Source organism: Thunnus maccoyii, chromosome 13, assembly GCF_910596095.1.
Source record: "Thunnus maccoyii chromosome 13, fThuMac1.1, whole genome shotgun sequence".
Taxonomy (NCBI): Eukaryota; Metazoa; Chordata; class Actinopteri; order Scombriformes; family Scombridae; genus Thunnus; species Thunnus maccoyii.
The window spans coordinates 11,814,511-11,839,476 of NC_056545.1; the positions used below are offsets into that span (position 1 = coordinate 11,814,511).

The 24,966-nt window shown below is 40.3% G+C and overlaps 1 protein-coding gene across 3 annotated transcripts in view; it reads right to left on the reverse strand.

The window, feature by feature from the left end:
- Window positions 1-24,966, reverse strand: part of rapgef6 (Rap guanine nucleotide exchange factor (GEF) 6) — a 158,657-nt gene that overhangs the window by 35,001 nt on the left and 98,690 nt on the right. For all 3 annotated transcript variants that reach the window (XM_042431615.1, XM_042431614.1, XM_042431613.1), the window contains 10 exons: window positions 20,515-20,646; window positions 14,241-14,421; window positions 12,219-12,355; window positions 10,034-10,192; window positions 8,188-8,340; window positions 6,010-6,174; window positions 4,682-4,789; window positions 4,059-4,262; window positions 1,684-1,792; window positions 1,309-1,552 (listed from right to left, as the gene is read on the reverse strand). In XM_042431615.1, the coding sequence (XP_042287549.1) occupies window positions 1,309-1,552; window positions 1,684-1,792; window positions 4,059-4,262; window positions 4,682-4,789; window positions 6,010-6,174; window positions 8,188-8,340; window positions 10,034-10,192; window positions 12,219-12,355; window positions 14,241-14,421; window positions 20,515-20,646 (1,592 nt within the window). The remainder of the gene's footprint in view (window positions 1-1,308; window positions 1,553-1,683; window positions 1,793-4,058; window positions 4,263-4,681; window positions 4,790-6,009; window positions 6,175-8,187; window positions 8,341-10,033; window positions 10,193-12,218; window positions 12,356-14,240; window positions 14,422-20,514; window positions 20,647-24,966) is intronic.

The following is a 24,966-nucleotide window of genomic DNA, read 5'->3' on the forward strand; positions in this document are numbered from 1 at the left end:
GATAAATAGAACGCAGAAGAGAGCCTTTCGAAGCCGTGCACCGAGCCGGATCAATGGCCGCGTGATAGCGTGTTGCGTTATGAGACAGAGCACAATCAGTTTTCATGCAAACTGTGTGGCTTTGTGGACATAATCACTGCTGAGCTGGAAACTGATAGAGTGGAGACAGTGAGAGAGAAAAGTGAAAGGACATGGATATGCATGACAGTATTTGTCTGTGCCAGTGTGTGTGTGTGTGTGTATGTGTGAGTTTACAGTGTGTGTGAGAGCAGTGCCGACAGTTAGCTCTGTAATTAAGAAGGCGAGAACAGCGCCTTCTCTCTCTCCAGCATTGACACAGTATGGAGTTTAATGAGGCCTGGAAAGGAATGAAATGATGAAATGAAATCTAGTCTGTAACAGCACGTTGCGGGTGGAATATTGAATGTGAGCCTCCGTGTGCAGAATTACTTGCAATTGCTCCAGATGCTGCAAGTACAATGGCTGGTTATGGATCGCAGCGACAACGGCTTTATGATGATGATGATGATGATGCCTTTTACATTTTCATGATTTGGCAGGAATCTATTGATGTTAAGGAGCTGAAGATAAGTGAGAGTAGAAAGAAGATTGCATACCAGACAAACACGAGTAAGAAAGTGCAAAAGCGAGCCGGAGTTTGAATTGGGACAGACTATCAGCGTGTTAGATTTGGCCCTCTTGCATACTGTTACTTATTATTGTGTACCACTACTTGCAGGTAAAAATTACAGTCACGAGTTGTGCGCAATCACGCCATTTCCTCATACAAGACACGAGAGGAGGTTGAAATGTACTTCTCTATTGTTGTCTGAGGTGCCATTGCAACAAGAAGTTCAGTCAGTTAGATTTCTGCTCACGCCTCCAATATTCTCTGTCTGCAAATGGTAACAGACTGCGGCAATACCGATGTAGACTCAGTAGACAGATCCAGTTAGACAGGGGTGCGTGCCGACCAACTTGTTTTATAGTCGGTTTTTGTAGAGGGTAAATCCACCTGAACTTACTTTGCTCATATATTAAACTCTCTCTATAAATCTCTTCAACATTCAGTTCATGCCATGTTGTGTTTAAGACTCATTTTTAGGTGAATAAAAAATTGTTTTTCACCATTCTGTGGCGTATACAGCCTTATAGGGGCATGTAAAGAACGTTGCTCAATAGTTTCCATATCTGATGAGTAAAATAGATAATGATAATGACACATATTTTACTAAAACATTTAACGTCAGTTCAATCACGCACTTCCTGCAGCCACACAGGCGGCAGTATTTATATTAATTCTCTTACCTGAACGGTTTGGGTGGCAGTATACTGAAGCGCGTCTTCTCCAGCATCTTCCTGATCTTGTTTCGTCCTCCAGACACAGTGTTGGCCTTCATTTTCCTGGTGGCTTTGTGGTCTGTGGGGAACTCCATGTCTCCAGGAAGGTCAGGGATGGAGAAGCGATTGCCTTTTTTCTCCTGGATCTTGGGAATGTGAGGGCCGCCATTCTTCTTCTCGTGCATGATCCTGCTGAGGAGCTCTTTGAAGACTAGGTGGAAGAAGGTACAGAGAGAGATGAGGATCGGTCATCGTCTCGAATGATAAGCACTGATATGAACTGAAGATGATTGCACTCTATGTGCTTTAGTGTGCGAGTGCAAATACTGTGACTTCACTCACCAAATATGTTGGTTTTGACGGTGAGGGAGAGGTGCGTGTTATTTCTCAGGATGTCAACAGCTTTGGAGAAGGAGATGTTCTCAAAGTTCTGACCATTGATCTCCATGATCTAAAACAAGACAGCAAAAAAATAGCAAGACTGATTCAAAGGTAGAAATAGACACAGAGGTAGACATGGACTTATCTGGGGGAAAATAACACCAATTGAAATTCCCAATAAAAATTAAAACTTTTAGATTATCCTAAACTGAAAACAAATAGGATGTTTTCTGGTCTTCCTGCAATTTTCTTGACTCAGCATATCTGTACATAGTTTACTAAATTTAAAGAGTGAACAACGTGGTTCCAGTCCTCTCAGAATGACACGAAAAGAGAAGTGTGCACTTCAGTGTGGCTGTTGGACAGCTTGACTTGAACACTGTCCAGTAGTTTGCAGCAGTTAATAATACAATAAGAAACAGTTAGTCAGTCCATTAACTGTATTAAACAATACAGAACGTTTGTAATCATTCATGGTAAAGCTTTTAATAATTTAGAGTAGGAATGTGAATAAAGTTGTGTAGTAGTTTAAGAGACTGCCCCTGAAACAGTGTCTGCCAACAACTCAAGACAAAGGAGTCTGTTATCTAACCTCTTGCTCACTGTGACACACTCATAAAGACAAAAGTTTCAGAACTATAGCTGCGACAACAGGAAGCACACAAGCGCGAGAGTAAAGACCGTAAATAGGAACCAAATATGAGAGTACAGTCATAAAAGTACTCGATCTGAATAATCAGTTAAACGAGCTTTCACATGTAACAGAAGCTCAGTTTAACCGCAAATACAGCAGATGAATCTTTTGTTTAACTCACAGCCATCCTCTGAGGTTGTAGCAGGCCATGTCACAACTTTTCAATTAGTTAAATTAAATACAATTAGCAAGGATAACATTTTGGGGGGAAAAGATGGATATTTGGAGAGAAATTGTCCCTGATAAACATTTGGTAGTCAGATGCATATATTATTTTACCATCGTTTCTTACATATTTTCTCAAACTGTATCAGATCGTATGCAGTGCACTAATGAACTATGAACTTTATCCAAATATTTTTATTGCAGTTCAAGTTTCAAATCAGGGCTTTGGCCGAACTGCTGAGCAAAATTTGTAGTTTCTTCTTGAAGCCACTCCAGTTTTGTGATGTTTGTGGTCTTCAGGACTTTGTACTGAAACGTACATTTTTACACAAGTTTGAGGTGCTTCAGAGTATTTTATCTTTGATGATCTCGCTTTATCTGGTTCTCTTTTCCGTTACCTAAATGCTGAACAGTCTTGGAGTCCCAACTGCTGAGAAGTATTACATGATGCCATCAACACCATGCCACAGGTGATGAAGGATACCTGGTTCTAGATACAATACTGTCCAGCTTGTCTCATTATAGACCAGACAATATCATCACAGGCTCTCAGAGTACCTGACACAAGTGCTGTTTGTTGAACTCCAGACGGGCAGTTGTATGCCTTCTACTCAGGAGAGGCTTCCATGTAGCCACTTCAACATAAAGACACGACTGATGAAGTGTTGCGGAGATGGTTAAAATGCAGAAGGGTCTCCCTTCACCATGAAGGGACTGTTTGAGAGGTTCTTGTTCACCTAGGTGATCAAAGCACTTCTTGATCTAAAGCTGGCCAAACAGCTTCTCAATATTCACAATGATGATGCTCACTGTGCACAAGTGTATCTCTGAGGTCTATGAGTGCTTTGGACATGATAGTTTAGTTTTTGCTCTGGCCTCAAGAGTCTCAAGAATAATGAAGTGAATTTGGTGTAATATGAGCAAACCGTCACGTCGCAACCTTCAAAAAAGGACTGCTGACCTTGTGACCAGATCATCAGACTATATTTAACTAAAACCTCACTGACAAAATGGTGAAAGACCTGTGCTCCTGTTGTGAAGATGACTCAACTCTAACATAAGCATGCATCATTCTGAATGTTAAATTTCTGCTTTCTGCAACATATATCACATCACATTAAATATTTAATTATGTAACTTTATGCAATATATTTCACATTTATCTAAGCCATGGCTGGATGCAGAGCCTTGATGGTTCTCCATTCTATGGATGTAATTAGGGACTGATTCACATCTAGAGATGCACACAAAGGCAATAAACCATTTGCTAAGATAATGATCGAGCAATACTCTGGTTCCTGAGGTAGAATTAGGTACAATTGACAACCACACAGGCCTATAATCACAGTAAAGAACACTCCTCACAGATGTTATGGCTCCAGCACACCTAACAGCTGCTCTGTTAGGTGTGATTTGTAAAAAAAAAAAAAAGTACATTCTTTATTATAGCGCAGGATGTCGCATTATATCCTCTCACCTGATCTCCCCGTTTGAGTCCGGCCTCTGCAGCCTTGCTCCCTTCTTTCACTGACTCAACAAAGATGCCGAATCCTCTCTCGCTGCCGCCCAGCACGTCAAAGTAGAGCGGTGACTCCCTGGACGCCTTCTGCAGAGTGATCTGCCTCCACTTAGCCTTGGCTGCACATGCGATGTTCAGCAGCCGCAAATGGCCCTTCATTTTCTGACAGGGAGTGGAAAAACAGGACGATGAGCCTGAGGAATCTCGCATTCAAATTAGCTTTTGTTTCCTAAGGTGAGCTATGTCATTTTGGATGGAAAAACAAGTTGCAAATGTAATAATGTGCAAATGCTTCAAGCTGATTTCAAACCATTTTTGTTTATTGCATGAGAATATAAATTATATTTTGATATTTGTTTAATTTGAGCTACAACTCTGACAAGACAAGTGCTGCAGGAATGTCTTTGGGGACTCTTGCTGTCTTGTAGTTTTAAGTATTTATAATACAGTGATAAAACTTTGCAAAACAGATGGTAGGCGTTTGTGATTAGTGTAGCGAGTGACAACAAGTGACAACACAAAAGATACAAAAGATAAGCAGAATAAATAAAGCTCAAATTTAGACTGATGTTTCATCTTACTGTGACTTCTAGATGTTTCTCAAATTCCTCCAGGAAGCGTGTCATAGCCGGGTCACCCTCAAAGTCATTGAAGTGGTTGTTGACCCACAGCAGCACTGTTCTCGTTACCTGTGAGATACAATAAGGGCTTTATTCAGCGCAGAGACAAAACATACGTACCTTTACACTTCCTGTGACAATTTATTTTTACTCCACAGTTCTTCAAAGACCTTGCACTTGAGAGAGCTTGTGCAAAATGCATATAGTGTAGGTGTTAGGTTAGGGGTCATATTCGACTACATAGCAACAGGAGCTGGTAGGGTTCAGCGTATTGCTCAAGGACTCTTAAGTAGGCTAAATGCTTGGCAACGAGAGTGCTTGAAGTGCCGTCTTGTCTATTCACTACAGTATGTCACCATGTTGGCAGAAACTGCACATACAGTATATGTGATAAATATCTTATCAATATATCACAGTGACATTAGTTAATGCTACTTTAAATGGTAGAAAAAAATCTGCAGTAGCTTGTAACACATGAGAAACAGCAGGGAGGCTAAATAATGACCTAGTGTACGGTAGCAGAGAGGATTTAAGGATGGTTGATCACTTAATTTTGTTCCACAGTAATTAGAAGACAAAATAAAGCAAAGGGGCGTTGGGAAACAATTATTTCGGCAAATTTACACTACATGGTAACATTGTTCTAACCTTTCCGAAAGGTCAGAGCAGAAACCAATACATCACCACAGAGCATTAATCAATGGCCACTTTTCACTCTCTTTGGTTTCTCACACCATCTCTCTTCCTCTCTTTAGACATTCTGTTACTTTCCCTCTGCTCGTTCTGTACGGGATTAGGTCCTGTTTAACGGGGTTGAAGATTATAAGCCTGAATGACAACCCCATAAAGACTATTGACAGAACAAGACTAATCTTAGGTTAAAGCAGTTATGGACAGTGGGAGTGTCTGGCATGAACAAATTGCTGTTGGGCTCAAGGACAGCTGAGCTGGCTGAACTCGTATTGATCGGCATGTGAGCGGCACAACACATGAATTTCCATCAACACGCATGAATACAAAACATTAAGAGTGCCGATAGAAGCATAAGGACCAGCATTTAAAACTGCACACATAAAATAGCACAGAATGGCACGCTCACAAGCTTCTCTACCCTGCAACATTTACACACACACTTTAACATTCCCATCCAAGACAACTGACCCACTTGACATTTCAAGTCCACTCACACCTTTGTCCACTCACACACAAACTTAAGTACGGACACACATACAGATCTTGCAGGTGCCAGCCTACTACACACTCACACACACACACACACACACACTCACTGTGTCTCGGAGGGTTTCTATCTGGAACCACTCCAGCAGCTTCTTGCCGACCTCCATGGGACTTGACAGGAAGGTCCTGTAGGTCAGCAGGAAGTCTTCGATGTAGGTGGGGTCCACCACCGATGGTTCCTCCACCAGGTGCATGATCAGACGCTCTGGGGTTCCCTAGGGTGAAAAATACACACACACATATATATATAAAATGATACATAGAGAAAAACATACGGACTCATACATACACATGTAAGACGGCTAAAATCACACAAGGGCACACATTGATGTGAGCAGGCGCAAGAACACACACACGCGAGCCAATTTGAATAAATTATGTCGACATTAATCATAAAAGTGACAAGGACATGAACTATAAAGATGCAGCTATTGAACAGAGCTGTCGGTCAACCATCAATAAAACAAAGACGTGTGCTCACACATACACACACACACACACACACACACAGAAAATAGCTCTTTTACAAAAGCACAATCAAGAGGAGGATTTGTGTAAAATTTTGGATATCGGTATTTACATCTTTTAATTTTTATTCATACGGAACAGATGTACAATGTCCACGACACAGAACGTATACTCCTCTGTTTTCAGTGAGTTTGTTAATGTCGTCAGATCAGGAGTTTCTTAGGGAAACGATTCATTTGACAGGGAACAGAAACTAGAAAGGCATCCAGTTTTGTCTGACACAAAAAGAACAGAGCCAAAAACAGAAGCGGAAATGCTAACATTTGTGAATTGACTCATCTCCACTGGATGTGGTTTGGAGCCAACAGCCTTCCTCGAAGCAGCCGCCAAGAGAATCATTCAGGCCCATTATATGATCAATACCTGGCTGCCTCGGGAGGCTCGGGAAAAGGATCAAAAGGCCTTGGAGCGCACTGCAATGTAGCGTACAAGAAAATGCTCCGGAAAATCATTTCGATTATACATGTTCTGCTTGGTACAGTGGTTTGACAGCTAAACTAAGGAACAAACTGCAGGTGATGCAAAATAATACTATTTGGTATTTATTAAATGCATCCCCTCATGTTGGTAGTGATGAATTCAGAAGAAAAGGAGCGCAGCTAGTACGGCTCAGAGTAGAACAACAGAAGCTGCATCATATATACAATATTATAAATGGGTTTGCTCCTCTAGACTTGTGTCCTCAGATAACAATAGTCCATACTCAGAATAAGTATAATCAGGGCCAGTGTGCATCCATGTAAAGTGCCTCGAGTGAATAATGTAGCCAGAAGTTCCTTTTTTTACACTGGTGCCATGTTGTGGAACAGCCTTCTGCTACACATCAAGATTTTAAATATGAGAGGGGCTTATAGAAGTCAGGTTAGGACTTTTTTTTTTTTATGGAACTGGGTAACAGATTTATAATGAAATCTGCAAACGCTATTACTTTAGCTGTCCTTGTCCTTGTGTGAGAGTTATTTTTTATTTCTTAAATTGTGGTGATGTGTTTTTGGATTTCAGGATTGTATTATTTATTTTTATGTTGAATGTGTTTCTTTATGTTTTCTTTGTCTTGTTGGAAATAAGTGTTTTTACTTCACCATGCTATCCTTTGGATTTTCATTTTTTATGTGTCTGTTTAATCCATAAACAAAATCAATCAATCAATCAGTCAGTCAATCAACCATGAACAACTTAGAACACTGAGCTGCTGTATTGATGTTTTTGCAGAGTAACTGTATGTGAAGGCATGGTTGATTCATAATGAGTCGGTACTCAAATCAATTCAAGGCATTTCACTATATTTAGTGTGTAAAAATCACAGAGTGATAAATTGTGAGATTAAACATGCTCATTAACTAACTGGCATGCAGTTTAACCTTAACCTTGGGCATTAAACCTCCCTGGTGTTGTTCCCTGGCTCATCTTGTTTAAAATATGTTCTTGAATAAGTTATCAAAGGTTGGGCTCTGGGAGAAACTAGTCTAACTTGACCTTACATTTGAACCCCAAGAGATCCTGCATCTCTACTTTTCCCATCCACAGTGGATTCACATTTTGTAGAAACACTAATAACACGTTACTTTATTGATCCTTGTCAGAACAGAAACCATGGGGATTCAGTGGAAACTTGAGAATTGCAAAAACACTTTCTTGAACCCTGGTTGAACTCTCTTAAAGTGTAAAAGCAGAACACTCGGACATTTAAAGTCACTAACCTTGATGACAATGTGTCCCTTCCTGGTCCCGCTGCGGTCAAGCTCGCGGTGCTCTTTGACCATCACAATCTCCCCTTCCTCCTCCACCTTGTGTGTGTTCTTCTCCACATGGTTGAGGATGCGCCAGTAGTCCTCCTGGGCGATGCAGACGAACTGGTCGAGGATGACATGTGGACAGCGGGTGAACTTGTAGTAGAGCATAACACTGCTCTGCACCGCATTCGGGTACTCAAACAATAACACAGAAGAAGCATGATGGCGGGCAGAGAGAGGCATGGGAGGGATGGACGGGTGAAGGAAGGAAAGTTTAACCAGACTACTTCTTACACTAAACTAAACCCGAGTAAAAAAAAAAAGCTTAATATAAGTACCTATAACGGTCCAAAATCCTCTCAACTAGCCATTTCGCAGAAGTATCCTTCTCTACAATCCGATACTGCAGCTAAACTGACTTCCCTTTATATCACACAGCAAGGCATGACCATTTACTACACTACAACACTCTCTCTTGCTGTGCTTTCCTTGACTAAATCATCAATTTCTGCATTTGTGTCGCTAAGCCCTACCTCTGTAACTTCCTGTGTATAAGAAGACAGGAAATGCTTGAATGTAGCGGAGGAACTGGGCAGTGTGGACAGACGGGCTGTTACCACAATTAGGTGATTGGCTTCTTTTACCCTCGTTAACTCACGCATCACATCTCTATATTAAGACTGTCTCTCTGTGAGAAAACTGAATATGATCTGAGAAACGCTTTGTGGCGATGTAGAATAGGCCTGCAACTTAATTGACAACCAAGATTCTGTATTTTAAAAAGGTATACCAAACTTTATGCTATCATATTATTCCAAATGTCAACTTTTACAACAAATGGTGAAGGTAAATGAAAATGTCTGCAATTATTTCGCTATGGCTGCAAACTTCTATACCGTAGTCAAACAAAGATATGAAATGACACTTTCTAGCACTGTGACATAGATTTTGCATAATAAAGTTAAGGAGTGTGCAGAAAAAACAACAACAAAAAAACACCCAAAACACTCGTCATATGACAAAAATTAACCCCAAAACTATTGTGACATTCTCCCATTGGTGAATGTGTGTTATTTAAGAGTTTTGATATGTTGTGCTGTGTGGCTCCTCCTCCCTTGTGCTATTGGCTGGTACATCTTGGGACCTGCAGCCAATCACTGCCCATCTGTGGGTATATAAAAGGCAGAGGAGCTGCACTTTTATGCCCCTCAGGCCACTTTTTGCTGCCTGCTTACACCAAAAGTTTATGAGTATGTAGAGATATTTTGTCAGGATTTAGTCCATACTGTAGCTCTGCTGTATGTTGTTGCCAGGTTAATGTCAGAAAGTTAGTGATTTTTACTGTTAGATTTCAGTTAATTCATTATCTTAATTTATTGTGTTTTAAGTTTTAACTTCTACTTTAAGTCCTCGCCAGGAAGCTCAGTAGAGGAGAGCTGCCATCTTTGTTTCATTCTCTTTTCTCCTTTTTTTTGTATTGATATGGAGTTTTAGTTTGCTATTTTAGCTGGGTCTCTCTCTAAAGTCACACTTTTGCTTCAATAACTGTCAATAAAAGACTGAAAATCTGAACAAACTGAGTCTTCATATTCTTCATCTAGATGTATGTTACTACACTCTCCCCTAGACCTAGAAAAGCACATACACGTGTTTCCAAGCAACCTGTTAAATGCTATCACTGTATCTCTTAACTACAAAAACACATTATCACACAGTCTGTTTATTAATAATCACACCGAGGCTGTAAATGTACATCAACCTTTTGTTTTAGCAAACAGCTGAAACAAATTTTGAGGGCTTTTGTCTGCTTTACCTGGCAGTCGTCCCCCTTGGTGCGAACTTCTCCGTTCATGTACTGTTTGTCCAGTGAGGGTGAGATGCCAAAACTGTTGCCCATACAGAGAGTCTCCACTCTTCCCTCTGGGTGGCTGATCTCCACTGCCCCGTTCAGGATAACATACCAGAGGTCCAGCTGCAGACAGGTGCACACAGACAACATCATCAAGATCATGAAACATACGATATCAAACGTTTTTGGTCTGCAGAAGATCTATTGCCAATACTATGTATGTGTAAATAATGTGTTTGACTCATCATTAAAAAGAACTTGGCACAATTTTACCTTAAATCATTAGATTTCAAAAAGCATACTGGATATCACTGTAATGTAATACCTCTGATATATTTCAACAGGATGACTGAAAGGATTTGGAATAAGTGGCACTATGCAGGCAACAGACCTATAATGCTTCACAAGAATGACTGTTAAAATGGCTATATATTACAAACTGACATTTGGTATATTGTGAACATAATGTGGTGTCGTGTGCCGTGTGAGGTATGAGTATGGTGGTGAAGAGGTATTGTGTCTCTGGTGGTTGCTTTTTGAGCTGGCAGGCATAATATAACAAGCCATTCATCCAGAGTGTGAGCGGATGGAGGGAGGGTGAACGAGCCCTGGGCTCCCTCCGCAACTATAACTGATATTTCCTCCTCATTGCCTTTTCATTCTCACATTGTTTCTCACTCAGCAAATCCCCAACTCTCTCAGTGCTTCTCACTTTCTCTCCTCATCAGTTTCTCTCTCTCTTTCAGTCACCCTTCCAGTCAGCCTCACGCTTTATATTTCTCAGCAATGATGAAAAAGTAAGGTAAGCTAACCAAGATATTTTGTACACAAAAGTCTTTGAGCAGATATTTTCCTAAGGTTTGCATATATTTAACACTTTTCAATGCGTTAAATTCAAAAACATTACTTGTCAAGTTCTTATTTTTCACATAAAATGGCGAGTAAAGAAACTTTAGCTGGTTGCACTCCTCACTACGATTATGACAGTCCTTGTTGTGTTCCTCTTCCTCTCTGTCCTCTGGAGCACTTTACCTCCCTTTTTTACTTCTGTTAGACCACTTTAGACTCATTTTTATTTTCCTTTCCCTCTCTCGCTCACTTAGCAGAGTCGTGTTCAGTCGTGAGCAGAGCCAAGTGCTTCTCTTTGACCTTCAACACGAGTCCGCAGAGAGTCAGACAGAGTGAAGGAGACCTGTCCATCACCTGCCTCGACACAGAGAGTATGGAAACATATACGCGCATGCCTATTTGTGTATACTTTTCACAAACGTGTGTGTGCATGCTTTTGTCTTGATGATGTGGATTCCCGTCCTCCTGAGCTTGGCGGCTTGGCTATTCATTGCCATTTATCACCCTGTCGGTTCTAATGCTGCTGTGTGTAACCAAACAGCCATGACAGAACGCCCGTTTTTCAGGCATGTAACTTAATTAATTAGCTGTGTAGCAGCACGAGTGATTGACGGGGCTTTTACTCTGCAGTGACTTTGCACATACCGGTTTCTGTATGTGAATTGGCTTTGGATAGACTGGAAGATGGTGCGTTTGTGCACACGGAAACATGTTTTTATACCAGTATGTGTTCTTTTTAATCCCGGTGTCTGTGTGGTTCTCTGTGCTTGTGTGCAATTTTTGTGCTTTTTCTTGCATATCTTGTCTTTGCATGTTCACTCATGCTGGCCTACTGCAACACGCTTCATGTGTGAGTGCGTTAGTGTGTGTTTTTTTTGGAAGGTTACATCACTGTTTTACAGGTTATGGAAACACAAATTTAAAATGTTTTAACTCTAATTATATTAACAACCCAATTAAGAATCAGCAAGCCAGCAAACACATCTTGTTTCTGACTAAAAAAAGATAAACGCCAATTTAATTGTTAAGGGAATTCAGTGTAATCGTGTTAATGAATGACATGAAGAACGTATTTTGCATGTTGTAATTACTCTGTAATTAATATAAGTGAGACATGCAGCAAAAGAGCTCGGTAACATAAAAATATAATACTTCTAATTAAAGTAAAGTATTTTTAATACTTCTGAAAGCCTTGAATTGAGAACATTAATTCAAATACTTCCACAGACTTTTATGGGGTCCACAGTAACTGTACGCTTCTGTTTACAAATGTCTGTGTGTGTTATTAGTTCATTCCTACCTCTTGTTTGTCGTGCAGTACAACTGTGCCAGCCTGCTCCACCACCTCAAACACCATGACGCTACACAAGTCCCTCCGCACAGACATGGTCATGTTGGCGAAGGCAGGCAGCTGGTGCATGAACTCCAGTAGTTGCTCTGTTCGGCACAAGAAAGGGAAGAGGGCAAATATTAGAAGAGAGAAAAGCAACTAGACAGAGGTGGAAAAAAAAACGTAAGCTTTGTGAAACATGGAAAAAGCACGTATCGACTTGACTTGTGTGTCCACAGCGATGCCGCTCAGGTGTGCAGGTAAAACACTCATTGATTTTTCCCACTCACCGTTTTCCATTTCTGAAACAAACTATGGACTTTTAAATGGTCCCTACAGCAAGCAAACCTTACGCACACACATCAGGGCTGCTGTCTATTCAAGTATAATGATTGCTTTTCATCGTATATACAGTATGATGTTTAAGACAGATAATTGTATATCTCAATACTTTTCATCCGTTTACTCCGAGCTAATGACCACATTTTTTAAAAACTAAGTTAATGGTCTTGGTCAGTGTTTAAAATGTTCATGCCTACTGAGAAATGTTCACACCCTGTTCCTTCCCCACTGATCTTCTGTCTGCCTCCTCTGCACTGTGGTTGAGAACAGAGTGACCTAGCCAGGTGCAGCCCGGCTCAGTATCTCCCTTTCATTCCCCCTGTTGTTATCGCCTCATTCATTTCCTCTCCGTCTCTGTCCTTCGGTCCTTGGGCCAAGCAGTCACAGCATTTTCAGTGTTTTTAAAACAGTTTTAACTACCAGATGGCTGGGGATTCATCAGACGACCGAAAACACGGAACATAGAAAGTTTAGATTCAATTTAAAATGTATTGATTACAATGAGTGGAATCTTTCCTGACAAAGTAAATTATCAATCTGGTGAGCTAAGCTGATTAAAGCTACACTAGACAAGGTTATATATTTAAAAATAAACACTTCTTATCTAAGAGCTCAAGTTTGACTATAGCAAACTGGCAATATCAACCAATAAAGCTTCAGTGCAATGTTTTTACTCAGTCAGTAATGGCGTCTATATCAATTATCAGGCTGTAATCTTGATGGGGATGTATTATAACTACTTTGATGATGATGTTAACGATTTGCTAAAGCATTTCCACATTTGAAAGCCAACTGAGAAGAAGATCTTTGATCATTTATTTGGGAAAAGACTTCCAGAGAGTCTCTGGGTGGGAAACACCAACTGAACTGTTAAAATCAAATGTGATTAAAGACAATTATAATAAAAATTGTTGGATTAAGTCCCTAGGAGATCTGGAAACTGACATCCTCTAAGTTTAAACATTTAGTTCCCGCTGGTGTTGAATCAAAGGTTTCAAATTTGCAAGGCTGAACTGAAGCAAGATTTATTAATGAAGAAAAACATGTATTTATTTATTCAAAAACGATGTGAGTCAGGGTTGAACTTGGGCTAGACACGCCCTCCTCTCCCTTCATCTCTCTCACTCTTTCCTCTGACTGAACTGTGAGTCACTGAGCCAGTCAGTGCTGAAGGCCATGAGAAGGCCAGCCTGCCAGCAGGCACACAGCGGGCCATGCCTTTACAGCTTCCCTCAGCTCTCTGATGTGGTCACCTTCTCCTCCAGGACCCCACTGGGTTCCGCTAATGAGGTCGTCTCTGATTGCCTGCTTAAAAATACACTGGAAGGGCATTGGTGTTTAGAGACCACTGCGAGGGGTCTTTTTGTGAGAGGGACATTTTTATCTCCCTTGTGTGTGCTCACTGAATGATAGATGCTGTCGCTGAAGGCTGTGTCTCATGGACATGCAGTCCAAAAATAGCAACAGAGAGTGCCCAAGTCCAACAAAGAGGGAGAAAGTTACTTGCATTTAAGTGCAAGTGTATGTCATTCAAGACAGCAAGAGATAATTTTCTTTTCATGCAATTTGAAGTTTGTTGAACACTTAAAGCAATGAAGACATATGAGACAGAAAGAGACTTTGTTAAGAGCAGCATAGAGTTAGACTGACCGATGTCATCGTCGTTGCGGTCGGCTGGGTCTTTTTCAAGACACTCTCGGACCAGGTCTCGGCCCAGAAGAGTGTCCGAAGCTCTCTCAAGGTCCTCATCTTCCTCTTCCTCTTCTTCGCTGTCCACCGCAGCCTCTGGAAGTCCAGATAGGTCCACATCTCCCAGCTCGCTCTCTGTAGCCTGGAGTGGATGAGACAGGACAGTGGTTGGTAACAATGTGAGGAAAGAAGGAAGGAGGGAAGTAAGGAAGGAACTGATTTGAATGACAACGCTGAACTTAGAGAAATAATTCAGCTTCTTATGTGTTAACTAGGAAAAACTGCATCTTATAGAATTTCAGAAAATGTTATAATTTTAGATTAGGTTTCATTCGCCTAAGGGTTAAACCTGCTTAACTCAAAAGGACTATTTGAAGCAATAATATGACCTAGAAATTAATATTGGAGAGTGGTGTGCACCATGACAAGATGGTTGGCAGGCCCTGTAACAGTGTCCTATTATAAGTTCTTCACTGTGGTATTCAGGCAACAACACTATTATGACACGATAAAGATTTCAAATAACACTAAAAGTGAGTTTAAGAGTATTCAGTACCATTACAAGACAGTTACAGCTTTGGCACATGGCGACCGATTCCCATTTAATTACAGAGATATGAAAGGGGCAAACGATGGGACAGACAAAAATAGACTACTAGTTCTACTCAAAGTTGAGCAAAAGTAATACAGTTAGTTACAGTTAGTTTCTGAAAACTACTATGTCAGTTTGGAATCAGGTGTTAAATATCTCACAGTATCTAGACTTTGAAAAAAAATCTTTCAGCAGACTGAGTAACATCATATTTTGTAAAAATCTGAAGCAACCAAATACCTCCTCTAACTTCACAGCTCTATTCCATGTCCCCATTTATTATATGAGGTTTATCAGCGATGTATTATCCCCACAAAACATGACGAATAACCTTGGAATAAGCAGCTGTACCTGTGATCCTGAGCTAAAACCCTGTAACCAAGCCCTGAACTGGAAAAAGGAGTAGAACGGCCAAATATTTAAATCCAGCAGTAATAATTCATTTTCCCCCATATTTCCGCCATGCAGTGCAGACAGATGGTTGGCAGTGTTTGGTTTTAGGGGGCATAAGGGCTGTCGGGTCAGTTGGGAATTGAACCATCAACCTAGAGGTGAAAAGAGGAGCTCTCTAGTGGTGGTGGCAGCATTGCATTGCCATCTGTTCGCTCTAGCAGGTAGGCCTAAAAACAAAGAGAATCATTTGGCAAAATGAACCTGATTCTCATCTTTGTCTCTTTTCAGATTAATATTCCTTTATTTATTTAATTCCTTTTTGTGAAGAGACCTCTTTATGGAGGGAAAAAGATGAGCGGGGAGGTAAAAAGGAAATGCAGTGAATACTGTACTGTAAAATTTAGGGTTTAGGTTTCACAAGGGCAAATAATTGTTGATAAAGAATACTTGGAATGCACACAGAGATTTGGCGCCCTTATTAGAGGACCACAGGTAGTATTGGACCCTGTTGAGTATCAAACCTATGTTTCTTACAACAGTATCTCTTCCACCAAGGTCCTATAGGTACCAAATATACCTACATTTTGGTAGTATATGATTGAATAGAGTAGACGAGATGTGGTCGGAATATATTAGTTGTTGTAGCTGTTGGGAAAAAGTTCATTTCTGGCCCGACACTACAGGACAGACTCCCTAACAACAATGTAATGGAGCTCTTTGGTTCTATAGAGATTTGGTTCATGGCCAAAAGGTTTTATAGGTTCCTCCGAGGCAAAGAGGATTAAGCTAACAGACCATCCCAAGTTCAGGCGCAGGTCCGCTCTTGTTTTCATAAATTAGGTTGGACAAGCTATTTAGAGGACTTTTAAAAACATACCAGCTGCTCAGTTCCGCTCTGCACCAGATGCCTTAAATTTGGTTTAACAAATGAGAAAAGATGAGACCAAAGGAAATCCTTCTCTGTCTAAAATAAAATCTGAGACCTGATTTTATTTTCTTGGCTAATGTCGTTTGTCATGACACCAATAACGCATGACTAACATAATAAATTAGAAAGAACAACCTGTAATGATTTAATGAGTTGAATCCTTTCTGCCAGGAACCGCATAACCAAAAACAGCCCATAGTGGAATCACAAGGATAAATACTTTAACTAGTACACAAGCCACTCAAAGCAAACATCTCAACAACAGCTGTCCTTCAAGTTGTTCTTATACAAATATTTTTCTTTTACTGTTGCTTCTGCCACCTCTGATTTATCGGGGCCGAAGGTGTGTCTGTACTTTTTAGTCAATATAGATCACAATAACATGAGAGCAAACACCATGCTAACACCAACACCAAACACTAATGTCAGACTGTGACTATTGACTTGAGGCAGTTGAATTCTTGCAGAAAAGTGGCCTTCACTTTAAAATTTGTTGGAAAATCAGGGCAGTGAGATAGTGGGAAAGGACGGTGATATGATACGATGACATGTCTGATTTTTTTTTTGGAGAGTGCAGTTCATTCAGTATGCAGGATGTGCCCTTTCAGTCCGACTCCCCTGGTCTCTAAACAAGTTTGAGCCAGGAGGACATTTCTGAGAGACGAGGGACATCGCCTACTGTTCTACCCACCACCACATTTGACATTGCTGAGACAGAGAAGAAAATAATAATTCAGAGTATACAGAAGCCAAAAGGTGAAAGAAAGGAGATAAAGAAGCAAAGAAAGGAATGTGACGTGGGAGGGATCAAGAATAATAGAAGAATAGAGGGTGACTGACAAGAGAGGGGTATAGAGGAGGTAAAGGGCACAAGGGAAGAATAACAGGAGTGAGGAGGAGAAACAAAGAGTTGAAAAGTTGGGAAGAGAGTAAAGGGAGACGGGGATGAAGAAAAATTAAAATGAATGGGAGAAACCCACAGCAGAAAAAAAAAACAACAAAAAATGGATGCTTTGACAGCTTAGGAGCGTGGCTGACTGGTGGGTCAGCGCTTTAAGACAGCTGTAAACAAACACAGGGCTGGGTCAGTGACAAGCTGATGGGATCAGATCCATGTGATATATATCTAATCTCAGGATGAAGAGATCAGGTCTCTGTGTTAAACGTCTGACCCAGGTTGAACTGACTTACATCAATCTGCTCGAGGGAGGACAGGTTGCGGTGGATAGTATGATAGGCAGGAGATAAGGAGGTTAAAATATCTGAATGATGCCTGCTTAAGTCTTTTTACCAGATGACAGATGACTTTGTGAAATTTAGCTGATAATGACTAATAGATTCCATAATTAATCAGCTCTCTGGGATATTACTTTTGAGGTAACTACTTTATGTTATTCCTTGCTCCTTATCCCACCGAACCGCACCACTGCAACCGCCTGAGACCTCGGGGGATACTTACTGAGGATTTGTTGCACCCTCTCAGTGCAATAAACACTCAAATTGTGGTTGTCCTTATTTAATAAATGATAGCACCAAGGTTTTGCACAAGTAAAATGTAAGAAAAGTGGCAATGCTAAAAATTCCATGTTTGGGCTCAGGCAAATTGTCCCAGTTTCAAAGGCACAAAATATGAGAGGGGGGAGTGAAAATTTATACAAATCGCTGCTGCAACTAATTAATCATTTCCAACTGACCACTGCTGCACAAGAAACTGGGTCTGAAATTTAATGTCTAGGAAAAGTAGGTGTAAAATCTGTTGCACTGAGTGGGGAAGAGACTAACGCCACTTCTAAACAGTGAGTAACAGAGATGAGAGACACAAAAACAACGTCAGACAATGGAAACACTTCAGTGACAACACTAAAGAATATTTCAGCAAATTATAAGATGCATTATAAAGTTACTTTACAGAGTTTTTTTTCTGTTCAGCTCCAGAACAAAAACAAGACCAGTTTGTTACTTTTCACACAATTTTGTCTTTGGCCTCCTATTTGACTTTGTATTTTTTCATGACTTTTAATGGCTCACAGCAGTTCACGTCCTTTTGTACTATTTTTCATAACTGATTAAACCACTGATCTTTTAGCTGAGGTGACACAATTAGGCTATTTAACTAATATCTCCTAAACATTTAGCCTTCCTCTTTCAGGATGAGTATACACACTTTTGCAATTATATCTTCAACTAATATTCCAAGTTCAGGAGCAGAGAACAATTTCTCCTTCGCTGGGCTCAGTTACATCTTTAGTAATTGTAAACACTCTGCTAAATTGAAAAATTGCAGTAATGCTCTGACTGTAATTTGTAGCAGACTTTGTGAATATCTCCCATTGTCTAAGTTATGTGTTTCCCAGTTGTATCTCTCTTCCATGTTACTTTCTCCTCATCTATTATTTTTCTGAATGTTTTGTTTGGGGGAAAATCCATGTCAAATGTACAGAGTAATCATAAGACAGATTTTGAAAAGAGACTCCAGACTCCAAAGTAGCCTGAAAAGGTAGCAAGTGGTAGTAAAAAGAAAATTGTACCTAAATTGTGGTTGGTATTTCTCATCCTGGACTTACCAAAAAGGGTAAAATAACATCTATAATACACAGGCACTCCAAAATTAGCATTGTTAACATTCTTCACTGAAACCAACCTGCTCATTAGTTTTACTGCCAGCAGAGCCCATTGATCATAGCAGCTCATTAACTTGTTGTAACTAGCTCATTAAGTTGTAGCTAACGGACATCACAGGTTCCACTGATGAATGCTGACAATGCTAACAAGCTGGTGTCAAAAGTCGTGGAAAGGAGCAGCAAACTAAAATATTTTCACCCAGTACAGAACAGTCAAGGCTGAGAGGTAATATTGAAAGGTTCTTGGATTTATTACAACTTTGTGTGTAAAGAGGGGAGATTAGGCGAGCTAAGGGATTAAAATGACGAGATGACAGGCTTGACAGGCTTGTCATGTACCCTTTTATGGATTATTGATTTACAGCCATTAAAATACCCTTCACTCAAGAGAGGCATTTAATTCCAAAGCACACTGAGCTATTGAATGCTCAGAAATGTCACATAAAGGTGAAGCTCATACAGGAGCTGAGAGTAAAATATTATGACCTCCTGGTCTGGCAATAATACTTTTAAATTTGCATTTAACATTTTATACTTTGTGCATTAGGTTGAGTGATTGCAATGAATGCAACAGTGGAATAAGCTTCCTAGACTGCAAGCATTCAAAGCAATCGTCAGTAAGGAGTGCATGGGTCAAAGACATGTTTGCCTTGTTTTAGTTATAAGTGATATGTATGTTTATATGTAACGCCAGAAATTGGATGGGAGAACTGAGAGTAAATGGGACAAACAGTCTCCTACAGGTGTCCACTGAAGACATTAAGCCCAATGCTCAAGGGCTACTTACAGCAGTTGTTTTAAGATACCTGTATCGAACATTATGATGGAAATCAATTGGATCACTAGTTTTGAAGTAATAGCTACAAAAAACCCAGCTACACTTACAACGTTACAGCCTCCTATACCTGTAGCACAGGTACAGACAGAGCTTGAAAGGTTAGGTTAGATTTCCTGCATGTGACCTTTCCTCCGCAGGAGGAAGTGTAGAGGGGGACAGATCACCAGGATGCACGACTGATGCGCAATAATTAACTAGATACCAAGGAGTACAAGGAGGAAGGGTAGAGGGTGACAGATATGTTACAAGTAGACAGACAGAATTGGAGCACATCAAGCTGGAGAGAATCCACCATCAGTAAAATACTTTTGTCACAGACCAGATGGTGTCGCAGTGTGATGGTGGAAGAGCAACAATAGACAGGAGGGTTTGTTACCGGATTGGACAGATTTCTTTATTTTACCTTAATAATGTAAAAATGGTGGCAGGGAAGAAAAAAGCTTCAGTTTTATACATCAAAAACTTTCCTTTTTTCTAAAATTCACAGTAAAAACAAGAGGATATTCCAATTTGTGTGACATGAGGTAGCCTCACAAACTGATGAAGCAGTACACTACTACAGATTCTCTACACTTCAGATTGTACAGATATTTAAAAATGAACATCTTATGACTAAATCCCACTTAAAATATGTAAATCAAGGGGAAAAGCACTGATGGTTAATTTAATAAGAGGCTGGAGCTTTAGAAGATCATCCATATGTTATGATTTTATGTTTTCTCTCATTGGTAAAACCCCCCAAAAAACTATATACAGAACAACTTGAAGAAGGGTTTGTCGGATGTTGGTGCAGTCTAGAAAAAAGAACATGACAAAAGAACTAAAATGGGGATAATGACATGAACAAGAAACGGTGTACCCACCTGGTAAATATCCGATAGGCTGCTGCTCCCCGAGTCGCTGGCGATGCTGCATCCTGACTGGCTGGGAGGCATGTGCATCACCTGCTGATGGGCGTGGTCTGTTAGGTGCATCTTATTGAGGTCGGCAGGAAGCTGCTCAGACAGACAGGAAGTTGCAGAGAGATAGAGGGAGAGACACGGAGAAAGCGGTGAGGATATGACTTCAGCGGAGGCAAACACACACACACACACACGCATCAACACGCACACACACACACACACACACACACACACACACAGCCATTTTCATCAGCCTGAAAGCCAAAGCTGGTTTGGCACTGTTTCACATGTTATACTCCCAAGATAATGAACATATAGAGAATGGAGCTGAAGACACTTCGGATGGTTGTAAATTATAATCCAGGTTTAGAGGTTGATGTGATTTCTGATAGACAGAGGAGGGTTGGATATTTTTGGAGTGACCTTAACAAAACGATGAAACAGTAAATTCTGGCAGGGGCTGTCTTATGAGACAGGTCTTTTTTATGCCTAAAGCGTTCACTGTCAGCTACTGGTGCACACTGTATACGTGCACACACACACACACACACCATACGATGCGAAAAACAGAAGGGACTGGAGCGCACTGATTACTTTGCAGCTTTTAATTGTGCAAACAGACTAACGTTTCGACACTACTGTTTCTACACCTTACAATGCATTAGACACGAGAGCACTCTTAAAAAGGCATATCCAAAGACAATAAACAAACACACACATACACACTGACACTTCAATGGCCATTTTAACAATTAAATAAGCAAATACTTCAAGCAGGCCACAAACAAAATACGATCCGTCAACAAATCTGTTCGTTGCAGTCAGTCAGCTTGTTTACTTTAGGATCGGCAGTCAATTTGCACAAAGCAAAATTATAGTACTGATACAGACAAAATCCATTTTCACCTTTCACCTTTTTTTCTGAAGATCACACACTTCAAAATCCAACTTGCTAAGAGCAATTTTTCTCAGCATTACTTACTATTTTTAAACAATTATATGTGTGCATCCCTGTATTGAATTCACAATGCACCACTAGCAAACAAACACAGTTTCATCCCCAGTTTGTGAGCTGGTGAACAAAGTAACAAACACTGACGACAGACTCTGTCTTCCCCTGATTAACAGACTGCTTTAGGGCATCAATTAATTGACCCCTTATCAATTCTTGGTAAGGGAATTCATAGCTCTACCACCAGAGAGATTTACATGAAGTGCATACAAAAGAAGCTCCAAATACACATCACAGTACACACCAGTATAAATATTGTTACACAACATACAAAATGCTCCTCTTACCCCATCATAAAGATATCTCCGAGAAAAATTGTGTGAGCTTGACATGGTCATACTAAAGCGAAGAATAGCCATACTCTGTGCTGCTCCTTAGTAGATTGACAGATAGAAACTCTACAAAGCTGTGTCAGCAGTCAGTAAACCACGTACAAGTAAAGAGGAACCTTTATCCACCGTCTCCAGATAAGTCTACCAAAGTTCAAGTTTTACTCCAAAATTTATCAACATATGGTTGGACAGGTTCTCTACTGCACCCATACAGGATAGATGAGGATGAAAGGATAACTAACAGAGGTATTACTACACATGTTGCACTGCAAACAGTGCAAGAGACTGTTTGAGCATATTAAAAAGGGACTTCGTATAAACTTTAATCTTTTTTTTACTGGGCAGGTGGACAAATGTACCAGTTTTGGTGTCACCTCTGCTCCAGAAGAAAGCCAAACCTCTAAAGTCTTACCAGTTTGGTTCGGGGCAGTGTCAGGGTAAGAGAAGATGTCCTCCTGCGACAACGGGCAAACCTACAGCAAACCTCCTCCATCGCCACATCAGACAGCACTGGCCGTCCAAACACACCCATACACTACACACTCACACACACCAACAGTTGTACATGCAAAGACGCGCCGAGCAAAACTGAAGCTCGGAAGGTAGCCGAGGCTCCGATGAACCACGGTGCCAACATGCAATATTAAAGACGCTGAGTCTGGGGGTGCTGCCCTCTCAGTACTCTCCTCTAATAGGCCTGTTGTACTGTACGACCCCCATCAGCACTTAGGCTAACACCCCCACTCCCTAAACCCACAGGGAAACACAGTAGTGAGGGGCGGAGTTTAAGAAGTTCAATGGCTTGTACTTAATGTGTGGCATTTTAAATGAGAACACCACTCAATTTATATAAATATGATATAATGTACACTCAACTTACAAATCATTATGAGCTCACTATTTACTATATAGCGCACTATATCTACCACTCTGAGTATCCAAATTATGAGCATGACACTTCCCCAACCCAAAGATATTCAGTTTACTCATAAAAGAATAAAGAAACCAGAAAATAATCACATTTTAGAAGCTGGAACTAGATAATTCGGTAATGTTTTCTTTAACAAAATGACTGACAGCGATTAATCATTAATCAAAATAGTTGACGATGCATTTTCTGTCAATCACTGCAGCTCTAGTTTGGACTAAACTCTTTTTTTTTACTGATAGCTAAATATCTGGCTTTGTTCAGTTCCTTAGCTTTGCATACAGATTCAAACAGACTCACATACCACTTAAATATTAGCACATGCTGTGTTTTTCTCTGTCGCTCACATACTACAACAATAATAGTGCTATTAGCAACACTTCAATAGTACATTTCTAATTTCAAAGTGCACTACTGTGCTACATCCACACCACCAATGATTCATAGGGTTTTAAGTCATGACTGGAGGAGTATTTAAGTGAAGTCTATTTCCCATTAGGTACGGCAGTGCAATGCATCGTGTGCTTCAATTATTGAACCGCAGGCAACACGTAGCGCTACACTGTGTTATCGACTAAAACACACAATCATGCGGTAGTAGAATTCTCTACTCTCAGTCCCTGTTGACCAACACACTTCACTACTAGTTTGTTTTGTTTGTGTGTGAATGAGAAGAGACAGAGAAAGCAAGCGGGGGGACAGAGAGTGATTGCTAATTTCATCACAGGTAAATACTTATTGATTTCTGTGTGATGGAGCAGTCATCAGCCAGTGATGATGAAGCTCCCACCCTGCATCCTTTTAATACATTCACTCTGAGCCAGAAACTAATGTGTCAAACTGCTGAGGAAATCAGGACTCAGGGGGAAAAAGGGTCACACAAGACACAAAACACACCCAAAGAGGATATTGGAAGGAGAAAAACATGTTGGATGAATGATTGGACAGACCTTCATCTTATCAAGCTTACAGAAGTCTTGAGAAAATTTGACCAAATAAGGCAGGATAGCAAAAACTTTGGAATTCCTGAAGTAAACATTCAATTGGCTTCGAGTTTGAAATGGTTTGTTTTCAGAAACGGCACATGTATCCTTGTGAACAGTGTGGTTTTATAACTTTGCAGGATATTTTTGCAAGGTTAAGTATTTTAAAGGTAAAGGTAAAGAGCTGTAACAATTAGTTGATTAATCAATTACTCAATTGACAGAAAATTAATCTGCAGCTATTTTGATAATTGACACTTTTCTGTGTCAGACATGATAATAAAATTAATATCTTTGGACTGTTGATTAGAAAAAACACTGATTTAGAATTCAGTCAAGGGTTATCAATATTGTTTTGGGTTAAGGTGATGACTAGAATTTGGTTACAGCGAGGAAAGGGTTAGGGCATTGTGAGGTAGTGGTGAGGTTTAATATCTGTCTGACGCTGTTTTAGTAGACTAACACAAGTGTCATCAGACTAATCCACTATCATATCACGACTGATACTGGATTTTACTGTGGCTGATACTGATATTTGGTAATCCAAGAGCTGTGATAGAGGTATGTAAAGGAAACAGGAGTGTTTAAGAGTTAAACAAGCAGTTGTGACATCGTACTCTGCTAACTCTACTGTTAACAATCAAATCTGCTTGAAATACTATGTACTGATGAGACTGATGGAGATTGCTGTAGGCACTTTTTTTGTCATTTGTAATTCTAATTATTTTCCCAATCTGGCCAACACCTTGTCAAATAGAAATTAATGTGCATTTAGCCGATAGTGGCAGATAATACTGACAGTCCAATACATCAGTCTGGCTCTTCTTGGCATTCCTGCTTCACGATAAGTATGTAACTAAAAAAACAACTTTCACTGGCACAGTCAGAAATCTTCCCTTTGAAAAGATTCCTCTCTGGACGATCTAATTGTGTCATTCTATCATCCATCATTTGGTTTATGCTCACTTTGTTGGGTTTATTTCCTAATTGAGAAGAAGAGTCAACATTAAGGAATTCCCAAAATGGCAAAACATGTTAGAGATGTGTGTGTGTGTGTTTAGGAGGTGCAAGGGAACGACAGAGGGCAAGGACAGAGAAGAAGCGTTGATGTGTTTGTGTGAGAGAAGGAAGGACGGAAGGGGGGGGAAGTGAATAATT